At 34.8% G+C, this 16,052-nt stretch overlaps 1 protein-coding gene across 1 annotated transcript; it reads left to right on the top strand.

Annotated features, from left to right (window-relative positions):
- Positions 1-1,943: 1,943 nt before the first annotated feature.
- On the top strand, positions 1,944-4,793 carry LOC132204481 (beta-galactosidase). The gene is made up of 13 exons (XM_059633007.1): positions 1,944-2,022; positions 2,081-2,253; positions 2,311-2,461; positions 2,519-2,582; positions 2,637-2,731; positions 2,791-2,971; positions 3,023-3,244; positions 3,306-3,424; positions 3,485-3,643; positions 3,697-3,804; positions 3,880-4,014; positions 4,061-4,294; positions 4,350-4,793. The coding sequence occupies exons 1-13, from the start codon at positions 1,969-1,971 to the stop codon at positions 4,587-4,589; spliced, it is 1,935 nt and encodes a 644-aa protein (XP_059488990.1). The 5' UTR covers positions 1,944-1,968; the 3' UTR covers positions 4,590-4,793.
- The last annotated feature ends 11,259 nt before the right edge of the window (positions 4,794-16,052 follow it).

Here is a 16,052-nt window from a genome sequence, read left to right as displayed (position 1 = left end):
ATTGAAAATCTACAATTAAACAAATTTTTTACTCCAAAGCTGTAAAGTTCCATTCACGCTTCGTACTTGCATAATGTGCCGCTTCCTAATTACACATTACTTAGGCGCATTACAAGAAAAGGTACTTCGCGCACAGTAATTATAATTAAAAATATTTTTAGAATGCACGTTTCGCCGCCGATGGCTGCTTCTAAATAAAAAAAGCAGCCGACTCCAAAGTAAATGAGAGGCACGCACTTTGAGATACAACATCGCATGAGCAGCACGCGATGCCGTTTACTCCAAATAATAATCACAATCACCATCGCTCGCCGCGTTTTTCACTGTTTACCCTTGGTGCCATTTGCCCTTTGCGAGCCAAGAAAAAAAAAATTATATTTTTTTCCTGTAATTTGGGGAAGAGCAGAGCTCAGTAATCTGTTTCAAATTATCAAAATAAATAAAAGGAATAGGAGGCAGATTGATTACGAGCCGATGGAGCAAGATGAAGGTTGCTCGGATAATTTTAGTTTCCGTGCTATTACTCATTATTCATCATTTTCTTTTTAATATCATAATTATTCATGATTAAGGTAATAACTTTTTTTTTTTAAGTTATTACCTTAATCATGAAAAATTTAATGATTATTTTTTTTTTGAATTAAAAAAATTAATAATTAGATTAGATTAGAGTGTTTAATAAATACTCTAATCTAATCTAATTATTAATTTTTTTAATTCAAAAAAATAATCATTAAATTTTTCATGATTAAGGTAATAACTTAAAAACTAAAACTAGAAGATTAAAAAAAAATTAAGAATTGCGCGGCTGTGTTTTATTTTGTGATTCTCTCAATCAAGGGCGTTGCAAATTTCTCATAGACTTGTCAAATATCCAGTTCATCAAAGAGCTCTTCTTCTTCTGTCGCGTTTATTTCACTTCGTGCAATCGGTGGAGGCCGACCGCAAAGACTGATTGCAAAAAATGAGACTTGCAGGGCTTAATGCAGTCTCCACGTGAGCATTTCAGCGCAAATCTTGTTGAACAAAAGGCTTCCCCGTTCATTAAGCGTCTCTTCGCCCATTTTAGCCGCGCGGCGTGCTCGCAAATCGAATAAATGTATGCTGACCGCGTTTTGCACCCTCTCTTAATCTCATTGTAAGTAATATGCAAGCGCGTGTGCACTTTTGCACCACAAGTATGCGCGTCAAATGGCGCCTCCACGGGTTTCCTTGGCTGTTATGGAGAAATTTAAGTTATTCTGTTTGCCAAAGAATTGCTGCCAAGAAAGACTATTATGACTGGATCTCAGTAACTTGTAAATTCACTAGAAATTACCAGAGATGCCAATACAAATTTAAATATTTAAAATTTAAAGTGAATTTGAATATGCTAGTATAAGTTTTTTCTTTATATAATTAATTTAAATTCAAAACCCCAAATTTTTATTTAAATCTACCTCCAAAATGTTTTGTCAGATTTTGAGTCTACCAAAATTAAAAACGGCAGCCACCCTATAGACACCTTCATCGACTCTGAAGGGTGGCTCAAGGTGAAATTCCATATTAATGACCACGCACAAGCAAATATTATACGCATCGAGCTGAACAATTAATTATTTTTTTCTTCGGGCCATTGTTAATGGGTTCAATCTGGGCAGGCGTCGGTCCACAAAGAACTCTCTCCCTTCCCGACAGCCTTTGAGAGCGGACGCCTTGAATAGATTAATTATGGTCGAGTTCGATCGCGCGCCAAATAGATGTTTTGACGTGAATGACAAAAACTGCATGATTGCATTAATTATAGGAAGTGTAATTAGCAACGCAAAATGTAAATTGAATAATTGAAAATAATTTTTCGTTTTGTTTTGCATAACAAAAAGGCAATGACCTCATCAAAAATTAAATTTCACTGCTCGGCATATATCAATTGACTTTTGACCTGTGCTCTGGTCGCTGACGCGGGCTGCGAGTCGATTGACAACAGTCATGTGCGAGCTCCACAAAGGCCTCTTTCTCTTGTCATTTCTCACTGTGTCCACGGTAACGAATTTAGTAATTTTCAGTTTTCAGCAACAAACATAATCTTAAATTATTTCAGCTTTCTGTGGCAAAAAGAGAGTTTTACATTGACTATGAAAACGATCAATTTGTAAAAGATGGCGAACCTTTTAAGTACGTCTCGGGTTCATTTCATTACTTTCGTACTCCGTCTGTGTACTGGAGGGACAGGCTGAGAAAAATGAAACAGGCCGGGCTGAACGCCGTCTCTACGTAAAACTTGTCTTTAAATTTATAATAATGTATTATTTATAATAATTAATGTCATAGGTATGTTGAATGGCGCTCGCACGAGACACTGCCTGGGAAATATGATTTTTCTGGAGATTTGGATTTGGAGAATTTTTTAAAAACTGCCCAAGAGGAGGGTCTTTTGGTGCTGCTTAGGCCGGGTCCTTATATTTGCGCTGAAAGGGACTTTGTACATTTGAAAAAGAAAAATTTTCCGTGAAAAATTTTATTTTTTTAACCCATGCAGGGTGGACTTCCTTCATGGCTGATGCATGTTAATCCAAAAATGAAGCTAAGGACCAGGGATGTTTGTGAGATGAAAAATTAAAAACATTGAAATAAATATTTCTGGGTTATTTTCATAGCTTACATGGGCTACGTGAGGCGGTGGTTTACCGTTTTGTTTAGCAGAATTTCACCGTATTTTTATGGTAATGGTGGTCCAATAATTATGGTTCAGGTGACGCTAAATTGCTCAAAATTTCTCATTATATTAATTTGCATCTATTTAAATAAAAGGTTGAAAATGAGTACGGCAGTTATCCTGCCTGTGATTTGGAGTACATCAAAGACCTACGAGATATCCTTCAATGGCACACTGGAAAATCGGCGGTTTTGTATTCTACAGATGGCAATTCAGCGTCATACATGAAGTGCAGCAAAGTTGACGGTGTTTATGCCACAGTCGATTTTGGAACAGGTTTGAACAAAAAAAAATAAATTAAATAGAATCACAAATAAATATTTTAAGGAGCCAACGTGAGTGCCTCATTTCTTGAAATGAAGGTGCACGAACCAACGGGCCCGCTGGTCAACTCAGAATTTTATCCTGGCTGGTTGGACCACTGGGCTGAAAAGCACAATACCGTCAGCACTGTTCACGTTATTCAAACCTTGGAGGAAATGTTCAAATACAACGCCTCAGTAAACTTTTACATGTTTTACGGTGGCACAAACTTTGGTTTCACAGCAGGTTAGAATAAAAAAGATCAATTCGAAGAAGAAGAAAAAATAACTTAAACTCTAATCATTAGGTGCAAATTTTGACGGGTTTTTTTATCCACAATTGACTTCCTACGATTATGATGCACCTCTCACAGAGGCTGGCGATCCCACAGCAAAATACATGGCCATCAGGGCTGCCGTAAATAATGTATAAAATTGTGTTTCCTCTCATATCTTTACTTAAATAATTAAAAATTATAAAATTTAGTATTTGGGCCAACCCCCTTCGAAAGACGTGCCAGTTGTTTCACCAAAAGGCAGTTATGGGAACATTGATTTGAAATATTTGGGAAGCATTTTTGATCTCTGCCCATCAAAAGTACCAATTAAAAGTGAATACCCACTTTCATTTGAACAGCTGATGCAGGTATTGATTTGAAAATAACTTTCAAATATTCATTTTTTACTCAAACTCTTCAGTCCGATGGATACGTTTTATATAAAACTGTGATCACCAAATGCTACGCTGACCCTGCCCAGCTGGTAGCAAAAAATCTCAACGATCGCGGCAACGTTTTTGTCAATAAAGTAATGAAATTTTCGGCAATTTAGCCAAATAAATTATTTTATTTTATTAAATTATTTATTTAATTTTTAATATAGGAACGCGTTGGAATTTTAAGTAGAATAAATGACATCAATTCTATGCCCATATCTGTGCAACCAGGAGACGAGTTGGAAATTCTGGTTGAAAATCAGGGTAGAATTAACTACGGGGGCAAACTGAAAGACTTCAAGGTATAAGGTTATTAAAATTCCTATATTTTATCTCATTTTCTGACAGGGAATGACCGGAAATATCACCATAGAGAAGGACATTTTAAAATTCTGGAGCATGCTGCAATTCCCGTTCCAAAGCTACGGTGACGATTTAGATGCGATTTACAAGGCGATAGAAACCCATAATTCAGTTTCTGCTACATCAAAAAATTTGCCTTCGATTTTCTGGGCAGATTTTCAAATTCAAAACACCACACAAATAAGGGACACTTTCTTAGATACTAAAGGATGGTCCAAGGTAAGATTTCAAAATTTTGCCCTTGAAAATAAATGAAAACTAAACATGTTTTTAGGGCATCGCATTCATTAATGGATTTAATTTGGGTCGTTTTTGGCCGAGAGTTGGACCACAACGGACTCTTTACCTGCCAGGAAATCTTCTGAATGCAAATTCAGTCAACCGACTGGTGATAATCGAGTTCGACCGTGTGCCACCTGGTTGCATTGATAAAGAGCTGAACAAAGGCTGCTTCGTCTCATTAAGAGATGAGCCAGTTCTTAATGCGCTTTGCCAGAGCAACGAAGTTAAATGAACAGCGCACGCTTTCCACGAGACCCTTAAATTTCATTGCCTATTAACGCACAAAATAAATCGGATCAGGCTGATATCAGCCGTGATGAAAAATGCATCTCTTTTTTTCCACTTAAGGAAGGCGGCGGCTTTCATAAAAATGAGAAAAGAAATACGACCGACAGGAATTTCTGCTCCGCATTTGATATTTTTGAATTAGTCGGAGATAACAAACAGAGAAGCAACCCGATCCTTTTAAATTTTATTTACATCATCAGCGCAGCGCCTAATCAGTCGGGTCAGGTGCATCGGAAAATAAAGCATTGCGAGCAGGGTCAGGTGCGCGCGGATAGTTTTGTTAAGCGGCGGGTCTCTCTATTCAGGTTCAGAAGAATGAGAACGGAAATACCAGAAAAATACATATTTAAAAATTAATTTAAGAAAACTATTATTTGTATTATTACATTAAAATAATTTTTAGGTTTTGAAAAAAAAACTATTGAAAAAAACTGATTTTTATCTTTTTGTCTTTTATAACTAAAAATATTAAAAACTATAAATACCATTTTATTTTAAAAGACAAACGCCAGAGATGTAAATTGTAATTTTGATATATTTGTTAAATAAAAATTCACTGTTTCTTACGTAAGTTACATTTGCTTACTCTGCAGGGAATTTATATCTGAGTAGCACATGTTATTAACTTTTATCAATTTTAAAATATTATAAAAACTATTTTCTATTCTAAAATATCATTTTTGTTTCGATAGAAAATCCGCTCCCGGCGCAGCAAGCTGCGTCAGCTTGGGGAGGGCAGGTGAAACAAAAATAAAGACCTGACATTGTTAACAAGCAAACCGCTCTCCGCAGTAGTCTCGCCCTTTCCAGGGTGTGAGTAAAATTTATTGCCCCCGCGTGCGAAGGCGCTAATCAATTATCACCGCGCCTCTCTGTTTGCTTTCGGTCGTCGCGCGTATCGAAAAGCGGTCGGCGGAAAGAGTCTCTCTTTTTCTCTTCCTGTGAATAATGAGGCGCGACTCTTAAGGCTTCTTAATCGCATTAGATGAGCCACAGCAGATTCTAATGCGACAGAGTGCACTCTCTCAATTCTACCCCGAGTGAGATGCGTGGCTACTTTTATATATTCAAGTCCACTGACTTGAGAGTATTTTTTGAATTTCCGAAGTCACCAGACACCCCTGCTAGATCTCTACTTTATTCTGAGACGCCGCCGCGCTAAGCTTTTTGAAATACACTCCGGACATTAAAGTGATCGCTTCCTTTTGGTAAAATCAGCGTCTACAAACATTTGATCCTATTGAACGTGGGTCTAAGTTTTTCAAAAACTTTTCCAGCAAAACATGAAGACGTTTCCCAGCTCAAGACTTTAGGTCCAATTATTTTTACTAATTTGATTTGTTAGCATCTTCAGGCTTGGGAAATAACAATTGCTTGAGGTATAACCTTTCATACTTTAAATATAGAGCAGTTTTTAAAATTTGATTTTAAATACTTAGATATTTAATTCAGAGTCAACAAAATCTCAATACAATGTAAAAAGTAAATAATTTTATTAAAAGTAAAAAATTCATACTAATTTTAACATACAAAAATTTTCTTCTCTATTTTTAAATTTTTTTTAATATTTAAATATAATATTACTAAACGTAATCAACTAGAAATATGATATTAAAGTTAAATTACATTACAAAAAGCATTTTAGATATAAATAGATATAAAAATAAAATAAATAATAATTAACATTGTACATCTATCAATTTAAAAAATTTAAATACACAAGTTAAAACATAATTTTGAATAAATCAAAATTGCATTTATACTAGAATTAAAATAACATAAAAATTCTTGTAAAACTTGAAGTCAAGTAATTTAAAAATCGTAACCAAATAACTATAAACAAGGATCAAAGTGAGTTGCTTATTTATTTTACGACTGAAGTTTTGTTGAGTTCAGGTAAAACCGGCGAGTTTACAGAAGACTTGACACAAATTCAGGATGTATTTAAGGGGGGTATTTGGTCTCACTTGTGCCTCGTTACCTGTCTGCTCTGCCAAGGAAAATCACGGTGCGTACATATACTTCATGTGGACCATCTGGACAGTGCCGATGAAGTTGAATTTTTAGCCCCCAAAATTATTCACGCCGCTCACACGCAGGAAGGACTTCGTTTTCGACTTATTACAAGCACACAGCATCAAATTGACTCGTTCATGTGCACCGACCAAAAATATATAAGCAAAAATAATAAAAAGCCACCAGCGGAGAGCAGCTAGGAGGAGAAAAAGTGGTGCTGCCGACGAATATCAAATAACCGCCGTAAACAATCAACTGCTCCTCGAGCAATGAGTAGGAAGGAACTCGCTTAATATATTAAGGGAGAGCGATAATTTTTCTCTCGGCATAATCAGTCGGATCGATGCCCAAAGTTCTGAGCAATCGACCCTAAGCGAGCCTCAATCAGGCAGGACCTGAGGTGAAAAAAGGGTTTCCCTAGGCCGGCTAGGATGACTGACTCGAGGTGACAGAGGCTGCTGAACGCACAACTCACGCAGTAGCGACCTTACCTTACATTAGACAGCGGCCCCTCAAAGTAACCTGATAGCCCACCAAGCATCTCGCCTTTTTCGTATAGTTTCCACTCGAGTATAAGTCCCGCGTGCCCTGTAATATCGCGTATGTGGGGTACGGAGCCGTAAAGTGCGATCATGACGCTAATGAGAGTAATTAAACAGCTTGCAATGGCAACTTTGTATTCAACTTTATATTAAGTTACCCCCAGTCGTCGCCGCTTTAATTTCATCCGACCTGACACCGCAGCCATCATGGACCCATTTTTTAATTTTTCTGCGTCGCCACCAATTTAACGAGGAACCGCCGATTCTTTTGACAAGACCGTTGGCCAAACCGTTCTTCATTTTCCATAAAAGATTAGGATTTTTGTGACTACGTTGGTGCTTTAAAATTGATATAGTGTTTGTAAAAAAATTAAATAATAATTATTGATAATTAAGTGGTCAAATTTTTTAACAGGAAAAAGTAATAAATAAATAAATTAATCTCATTTGTAAATTAATTATTTATTGTTCACAAAATCCAATCCTTTAGAATAATTGCCAAATTAGGCAATGTTCAATTTTAACTTAAATCATATTTAACTGAGTGCTTGGTCAGTGGTGGATTAAAGCGCGTCCACGTTCAAGGATGAATTCCTTTCCGTGCAATCATCATAATTGGGCCATTTGTGCTGCGCAATAATTATCGCCGCTGTAAAACGCGAGCGTGACTCCGCGCGCGGAGGAAATCATACATTCGTGAAACATTTATTTATCATTTTGTGTCCGCTTGCGTTCGTATTTATTTAAACTTTGCTAACCATAAAGAGAAGAAAAGAAACAGAGGAAGGAGTGGGAAACGATCTGCCAGAAGAGCAACGAATCAAACTTTATTGAACAGAGAAATTACAAAAATATTGCATTATGAAAATTGCTAATTAATGCAATTATTTATATAAAATATATTTATTTTGTTGAATGAAACTTTGATTATCGAAAAAAATCCTGGAATATGAAAGTAAAATTCCATAGTCGCTATTTGCAATTCCTTTAAAATTAATATTGTCATTTAATCTTCAATAACAGCTAGCCAGAGATTATTTTAAAATTATTTTTGATTTAGTACTGGAAAGAATTTACGATTTTAGAAACAAATTGTGTGTTTTTTTAGTTATTCCTTTATGTAATTTGAATTTTGTGTAAAATTTTTCATTCTATTAGTTTTCGAGAACTATAAATAAAACTTCAGTATACCAAACTATATCAACTACAATTCTGCACAAATATTTCTTCCCGAAACCTGAAACAAATTATTTAATTGATTATGGAAAAAATATGCAGTATTTCCATATCTATAAAACTAAATAACATCAAAGCGATTGTCCTTTAAAAAAATTAGACTCGTACACTAATTCTTTAATCTCCAACCTCGAATGCGAATTAAAAATGTTTTGTCAAGCTTTTCATTATTTATTTTATTAAGTAAGACCAATTAGAGCGGCCTCCTAGAACGAGAGGAGTGCATCTCACTGAATTCAGGCATTTATCTCTCCTCTCTGCTCGCTCGTCTCATCTTTCACACTTGGATTTGCGAATGAAATAAAAGCTGTGTAAATGTTTACACACGGGTTCAGACGAGGTCGTTTTGTTATTGCCTGACTGCGAGTTGAGAGAGAGAGATGATTGCCCGTCATTATATACGGCAGGCCCATTAAGGGTGTGAACCTGGCCAGATCTTCTGTGGTCACCCGCCAAGGAGCCGCATTCAGGATCAAATTCGCAAACAAATGCACAAAGAGAAAAAATCAACCGAGCACTTGACAAGTTTTTATTCCAAACCTCGTCCGCCGAGGGGCTCATTTGGGGGTGGTTCGTCCCGAAACGGTTAAAAGAAAAACCCTTTCAGCTTTTCAATTCATCCTCGGTGGATAGGGAGTGGACGGACTGATGAGATCACGTAGCGTGGTTGCGCGATGATTGACCAGCTCCAAAACCAACAATTTGAGAAAATGTACACAGATCATGTTTAAGCACAAACTGCATGTCGGAGCTGTAAAAATCGATTGGGTGTTACTCAAACAATCCGACACCACGAGCGCGCCGAACAGCAATCACGCGTAATTTTTATCCGCAGCATGCGCGAGGTGAATCGTGACGTCAGTGTAATTTGGCCCATCATCAATACCTGTCTTGTTGTAAAATGCGCACAGCCCGTAGTTTGCCCACAAAGGAAAATGCCAATCGCAGCCGCCGCAAAAAATCTACAGACACGCAGCAGTTGTACGATTTTTTTCTAAACAACAAATAGCATTGAAAAAAGGGGATATTTAATAAAAAATTTATTATACTAATGCCAGGTACACAAACAGAGAAAATAATTAATTTTACCATCAAATGAAATCAGTTTATCAGGGAAAATTTTATTTGTTCTGTCAGCGATATGACGAAAGGAATTTGAAAGTTTTATTTTGAAATAATCTGCTGATTCGCTCAACATCAAAACCTACAACATCAGTTAAAAATTGATGGCACAGATATGTTTGTCTAAATATAATCTCTAAAACTAATTTTTGGCATTAAAAATGATACAGACAATTATTATTGCCCATCATTGATATGAAGCCATTTTTGAAAATTTTGTTACATAAATTGTAATAAAAAAGCAACTACATTAATTAATAATAACATATTAAAATATGAATAAAATATAATATTGCATTATCTTCGTTGTACAAGACAGTGTTTAATAAAAATATCTATCTAAAATATGAATGATTTTCTTTTTATTCCCTATTAATAATATTTTGATTTAGTGTTAAAACAGAACGAAAACCTTTTTTAAGGAAAAGAAAGTGGCTAATTACTTAAACTGAATTCATGCTGTCAAATTGTTCTCTGCATTTTTGAAATAAAATTATTCTTAAATCTGTTTATTGAACCTTAAATTTCAAACAATATATTAACCATATTAACAATAAAAATGTTTATAATACATTTTGCGCTCTTCTCCTACATATGAAATATTTGAATTAAACCTAAATTTTTACAGGTTCACACATGTTATGTCATTTAATGTTTATATTTTAAATCAAAGGCTTCAAATCCTTAACCACACTGATCTCTAATACAATCTATAAAGTATCTCCAGCTAGATCGATATTAATTTCGATGAGAAGGAATCAGCTTCCTGATTTAGCTTTGCTCATTTTTTTCTCTCTCTTGTTCAAGTCAAATTCTTTGCCTGACGTCATAAATCAAAAAGTCTGCGCTGCCTTTATTTCTGCACACCTTTTGTGTTGCGGAGGGTCCATTATTATCGCGCTCCATCCATCCAACTAACCATCCATCCAACCAGCCGCAAACTCATTTTTATTTATCTCAACAAGGTCTATTAAACAATGATGTGTGTTGCCGCGTGTAACAAAAGAATCTTGTTAACATTTTTATCTCTCTCGTCCGTCAATGTGTGCGTTAGTTAGTTAGTCGCGGCTGCATTCCTCGCTCCTCTAAAATTAATCAAGCCCACAAATAATAAAATAAGATCACTCAGCAGTCGTCTGCTTGATTTATAATTAATGCGCTCCCGCCTAATAACCAGAGCCGTGCAATAATAATTATAATAATATTGTCGCCGCGCGATCTCGCTCGGCGCGTAAAAAAAGTCGCAGCTAATTTATTCATTATGGCTGCGGGTAAGCCCATTATTTTTAATTTCGCTGCTCTTCAAATGGAAGTGAATTTTAATTGCCTCGTGAATTAATTCGCTACTTGGTATAAGAACGTCCCCCTCTATCATTACCTCAGGCAGAGAGTGACGCTTTTTGTTTCTGTCGGTGGTCATTGATTGCTTTCAAGAGCACTTTGCAGCCTGTAATTTGCGAAATCTTTGCTCCGTTTCAAAATAAACAAACCATACCTGAGGCGATGCGTACACCAAGTTCTATAACGCTAGACTTGTAAAAAATGTATTGACATGTGGCAATAAAAGGGTCCTGAAGAAAAAACCTTTTAGTTTGTGCTTGTCTGTGTCTAATTTACTAACTGATTGCAAGTGGAAAATTTGCTCACAGGCTTATTTTTATTTTATCATAATTAAAATTACTTCTATTTTCACGAAGCAAAAAGTTGAAATTTTTAAACATTTATATAAAAACCATTCTTTGGTGCAGGCCATTTAAAATTTGTAAGTGTATTAACAAGGTAATATTTTTTAGTTTAATAGTCGTGTTAAAACAAAAACTTCAGAGAGAAAAAAAATGAAATAATTTTTCGGTGCAACAATTTTAAGTCTGAGGAATTTTCCTCAAGAAAAATTATTAAATCAAAAATCGCAAATTTGAAATTATTTACATGGAAAATTTGATATAATTCTTTGCAATTTTTTTCTGTTTTTAATTTTAAAATGAGTTGAAATGAAAATTAAGAAACATTTACTATACAATTTTTCACTCAGATTTCAATGAACTGCAGAAGTTTCTTATAGAAGTTGTTTCTCTGTTATAATCTCCTTGCAAATATTGACAAAAATAAATCTATTTATCATAACAACTTGTGAAGTTTGTGAACAATTTTAAATGAAAAAAATTCTTACCCCTTCATCATCTCTTTCCCTCTCGCTGCTTCATTGCAAACTCGCGTCCAATCAAAAATTGGCACCGGATCCTGTGTGTTTTTTGATTGATGAAGCGAGAGGGAGATTCCGGGTTTGTCGCGTTACCGAAATTGAATTTGGGTAATTTACAGCCTCCCGCTGGGTTATTGAGTTGCTGGCGAGCTACTTGAATGCTGCTGGCTCGGCAGTAGCAGGCTGGACCGAGGCGAAATAAAAAATGATTCCCGCGTTTAGAGAAGTGTAATTAACGCAGATAGCGATCGGTTACCCCTTGCTGCTGCTGCTTTTATTCAGCGCAGGCCTCTCTTCTCTCTTTCTTATTCTCGAGTCGCTCTTTTCTCGCTCCTCTCCAGAGATCTTTTATAAACGAGTTTTAAACAACATTAACAATACACCTCAGCTCTCTTTTATGCTGCTGCTGCCTGGCTGATGCGTTGTATTTTTTGTTGTTGTGACTTTTAACTGTCTATAATTTAAATTATATTGCTGTGATTCAAATTGATTAGTCCTTGATGAAACCTCTACCCGTTGTGTGCAAGTATAAGAGCCGAGAGGACCAAGTATCAGCTTTATTTTTATTGTTATTGCAGCATGATACGAGGTATGGTTTGAGTTTGAATATAATAAATATACTTATTATAATATTAAATACGATACTTTCAGACCTTCCCACTTTTGTTCACAGTTTATTCCCAGAAAATAATAAATTTTTTCACCTAATGCGTCGTCATTACCAAGGTACAAGAATTTAAAAAGTATAGCAAGCTGCATTAATTCAATGATTTTAATTTCGTATATTTTAATATCAATACAAACAATTAATCATAAAACTTCTTCATTAATTTCATTTCTTCATTATTAGTTATTGCCATAAGAAAATACTCTTAAAAATGTAACAAATAATGATAAAACTTTGCTACTTATTAACATATTATATTCAACATAAACATTTATTTTGATATTTAAAACTTCAATATTCTTTCCACTATCACTAATAACAATTTGCTTTCAATTTGAAAAGTAATAAAATCTCTTGGATCAGTTATAAAGAAGGCTAAATTAAATTATTTGATTGAAGTTTTAAAACAAATAATTTTTTTATAGATTTGTGTCAGTTAAAAAATTAATAATCTAGATGAAATCAAAAATTTAAATAGATAGCACAGCAAGGAATTATGAAGTTTCGGGACATGAAAATTGTATTGCTAATGAATTTTTGTTTTATTAAATAATTTTTAAAACAAAATGAGCTGGCCCTGATTCTTCACGGCAAGTTTATCAACGGAGAATAACTCATATAATTTGGATGTGACTATATAAAAATGAAGAAAATTCTCTGAAACGATGGGTTCAACGTTTGTTAACAAAATAATAATTATTGTTGTTTATTCTACTCAAGTCATACATGAAAAAAAAATTAAATTGGAAAAATGAGCAGAAAGGGTATCACAACTAGCAGAGGTCTGCTAAAACGCCCGACATCAAAAAGAGATCGGCCACCGCGTGAACCCACAATAATTAAAACACAATTTTAAAATTCTGATTAAACTATTGTTCATTATTATGTAATTTTTTAACTGTTTTGGCATTAAATTGAACAGTGACGCAATTTGATATTCATTTTTTTCCTCACTGAAGGAAGGCATGTTAAATGATAATAATAAAATTACCATGCAGCGCGATTTCAAATTGAGGTGTTGCTCTGATGGGTAATAAATTTGAATCATCTTCACAAGCCAGCATCTAGTCATTAAGCGCGGTGAATAATTTAGACTTTGAATTTATAACCAGAGTCTATCTCTCTCTTGCGAGGTGTGATTTTGACGCGTTTGTTTTGATGCCTGCTATACGGGCTGCGCGTTTTTGTCTCATCTTGGGCTGTGCAGCAGGCGAAAGGGCAGGTAATTTGGTGTTCAGCTACCGAGAGCGCCGCTTTGTAATTACCGGGCACATCACACGGAATTAACTAACGAACCGGCAGATAAATCATCATAAAGGCAGCCTCTCTCTCGCGCCTGCCTTTATATCTTGATTTCATTTTATGGATATGAAGAAGACCTTCCTTTTGCCGCCGTCGAGAAATGATTTCCATCCGAGACGAAATTGTTTCACCTTTGGGAGAATAATTAGACGCTCTCTTTGCTGCCGTCCGTGTGAGTGTGATTAAATCAAACACACACAAAATATTTCTCCAATATCTCCAGTCTCCAGTTCACGGAAAGAGAGGCACCCAGGGACAATAATTAAACGTGTTTTCTTTTAATTTTACGGAATCTCCAGATTCATTCCAATCGCCTGCATCGTTCTTTTAATTGATTTACAAGAAGCATTTTTCGGTAATTATTGCTGCTTCGCTTGCACGGAGAACTGATTAGAAGATAGGAATAAAAAATTTTAAAGTGAGGAAGGATAAAATAAATAACAATTGATATTTATTGTAAGTATAGAAATGAAAATCTAGAGGCTTATGTTTATAGAAATTAATTATTTTTTTCTACTGCTGTTGGATAAATTGTAATTTTTTACCTCAGTATATATTTAGTGTCGATGATATTAATATTTTAATTTTTAGATGAGCGACCAATCGTTAAGTATAAATTTATTTAATATTGAATTAATTTTATTTTTTGTACTTTCAAGTTTAATCTTTAATAGCACTCTATTAAGTTAATAGATAATTATTTGATATTTTAACAGATAAAAGCATATTGAAATTCTTTTTTCATGACACTCGATGTTTGACTGGGTTTAAGGGGAAAAAATACATGTCATTGTTTTATATTATTCAATTTTATATTTAAAATAACCAGCTGAAAGAAGTCTGATGATTGAACATTAATTGTAATATTTTATTGCCTTATTTCTATACATAAAATCCAATTCTAATCTCATTTATCTGCGGCTAATTTAGTTAAAAGATTATCATCATAAGATAAGATATTAAGGACGCAGAATGATCAAATAGATATGAAAATGTTTATTTAAAACAATCTCAAAATGTTAACATAAGCAACTGAGCGTGAATTCATTTTATAATTTCACTAAATGCGCATTTAAAAAAAACGTACAGTTTATAAACACGTAAACTGTTCATCAATTTATAAAAGAATTTTTATAAAAGGTTTTATGAATGAAAATTTATAATTATATAATTAAACTCAATATATTATATATAATTTTAAAATATGACGAAAAAGAGTTACAAAAAGTTTTATAAAAATAGTTTAGTTTCTAAAATAAATGTAGCATTAATAATAACAAATCTTGTTACCGTGGAATTTTGTTTCGGTTGACACACTCGTTTAATATGGATATGTTAAATTGTATCATTCAAACTCAAAAAAAATTGTACATAATTGAACCATTATTTCTAAAATATAACTCATTTCTAAAAGACGGTATAAAATTTAACGAGAGCTCTCGCTTTTCTGCACTGATTTACAACGCGGTCCGATCGCGACCATTAAACACAATGGGCAAATGTAGTTTTATTATTGTCAAGCCTACTCAGCGTCTGAAAGCTCACAGTCATTCAGACTCGCGGGCCGGGTGACTTCAATGCACGAAGAAAAAGTAATTTAACGTAGCCACACACTCCTCTCGTTTCTGCTCTTCAGCAGCTATTTTTTTTTATTATTCTTTTTATTCCGCGCGCGACGCGCTCACCGACGAAATAAAAGAGCAGTGCCCAATAAAACCACTTAAATATTTACACGTTTCTTAAAGAGGGATTATTTTTATTTGTTCCACACCTGTGTGTGTGTGTGTGTGCAGCGCGAGTGTGTGTGTGTTTAAATAAAATAAGATATCCAATCGCCCACGTGACACTCAAATTGTCACCTATAAAAATTTGTGTCTATAGAGAAGAAGTCAGGACCAGCCCAAAGGACAGGCAAAGAAGCGGCTTAAATGTAAGAGAATCGATCGTAATTTAGTCGCCGACTTCTTCTGGAGCTGAAACTATTTAGTCGGTATAATGTTGTGTCCAGGCAACACTCCCACGGTACGCCAGTAAATTTGAGCCAAACCACGCGTGTAAAGCCGGCCCGCGACTCTGCATTCACAGATAAAAACGCGTACCGGCTAAAAATCTTTCTCTCCCTTTTATTTTATTGCCTTTATCTGGCAGAATGGAATTTTCGATTCCAACGCGCTCCGGCACCGCGCGATAAATAAATAAAAATATAATATTATTCTTGCGCCGCGTCGCACTTATTCCGTGAGCGTTCGCGCGCCGCGTACCCCTGCTCTTGATTTATTTTATTTTTTAGTATTTTTATTTACTTCTTTGAAAGCGAAT

Source organism: Neocloeon triangulifer, unplaced genomic scaffold (assembly GCF_031216515.1).
Source record: "Neocloeon triangulifer isolate White Clay Creek 2 clone unplaced genomic scaffold, ASM3121651v1 ptg000002l, whole genome shotgun sequence".
Lineage (NCBI taxonomy): Eukaryota > Metazoa > Arthropoda > Insecta > Ephemeroptera > Baetidae > Neocloeon > Neocloeon triangulifer.
Note: the sequence above shows the minus strand (reverse complement) of the source record. Positions and strands in the feature narration are given on the sequence as shown.

Excerpts from the sequence above, each read along its gene's own strand:
- LOC132204481 (XM_059633007.1), top strand. The coding sequence starts at position 1,969 with ATGTGCGAGCTCCACAAAGGCCTCTTTCTCTTGTCATTTCTCACTGTG. Across the intron at positions 2,583-2,636 it reads GCTAAGGACCAGGGATGTTT|CTTACATGGGCTACGTGAGG; the intron begins GTGAGATGAAAA and ends TTATTTTCATAG. Across the intron at positions 3,805-3,879 it reads GCAACGTTTTTGTCAATAAA|GAACGCGTTGGAATTTTAAG; the intron begins GTAATGAAATTT and ends TTTTTAATATAG.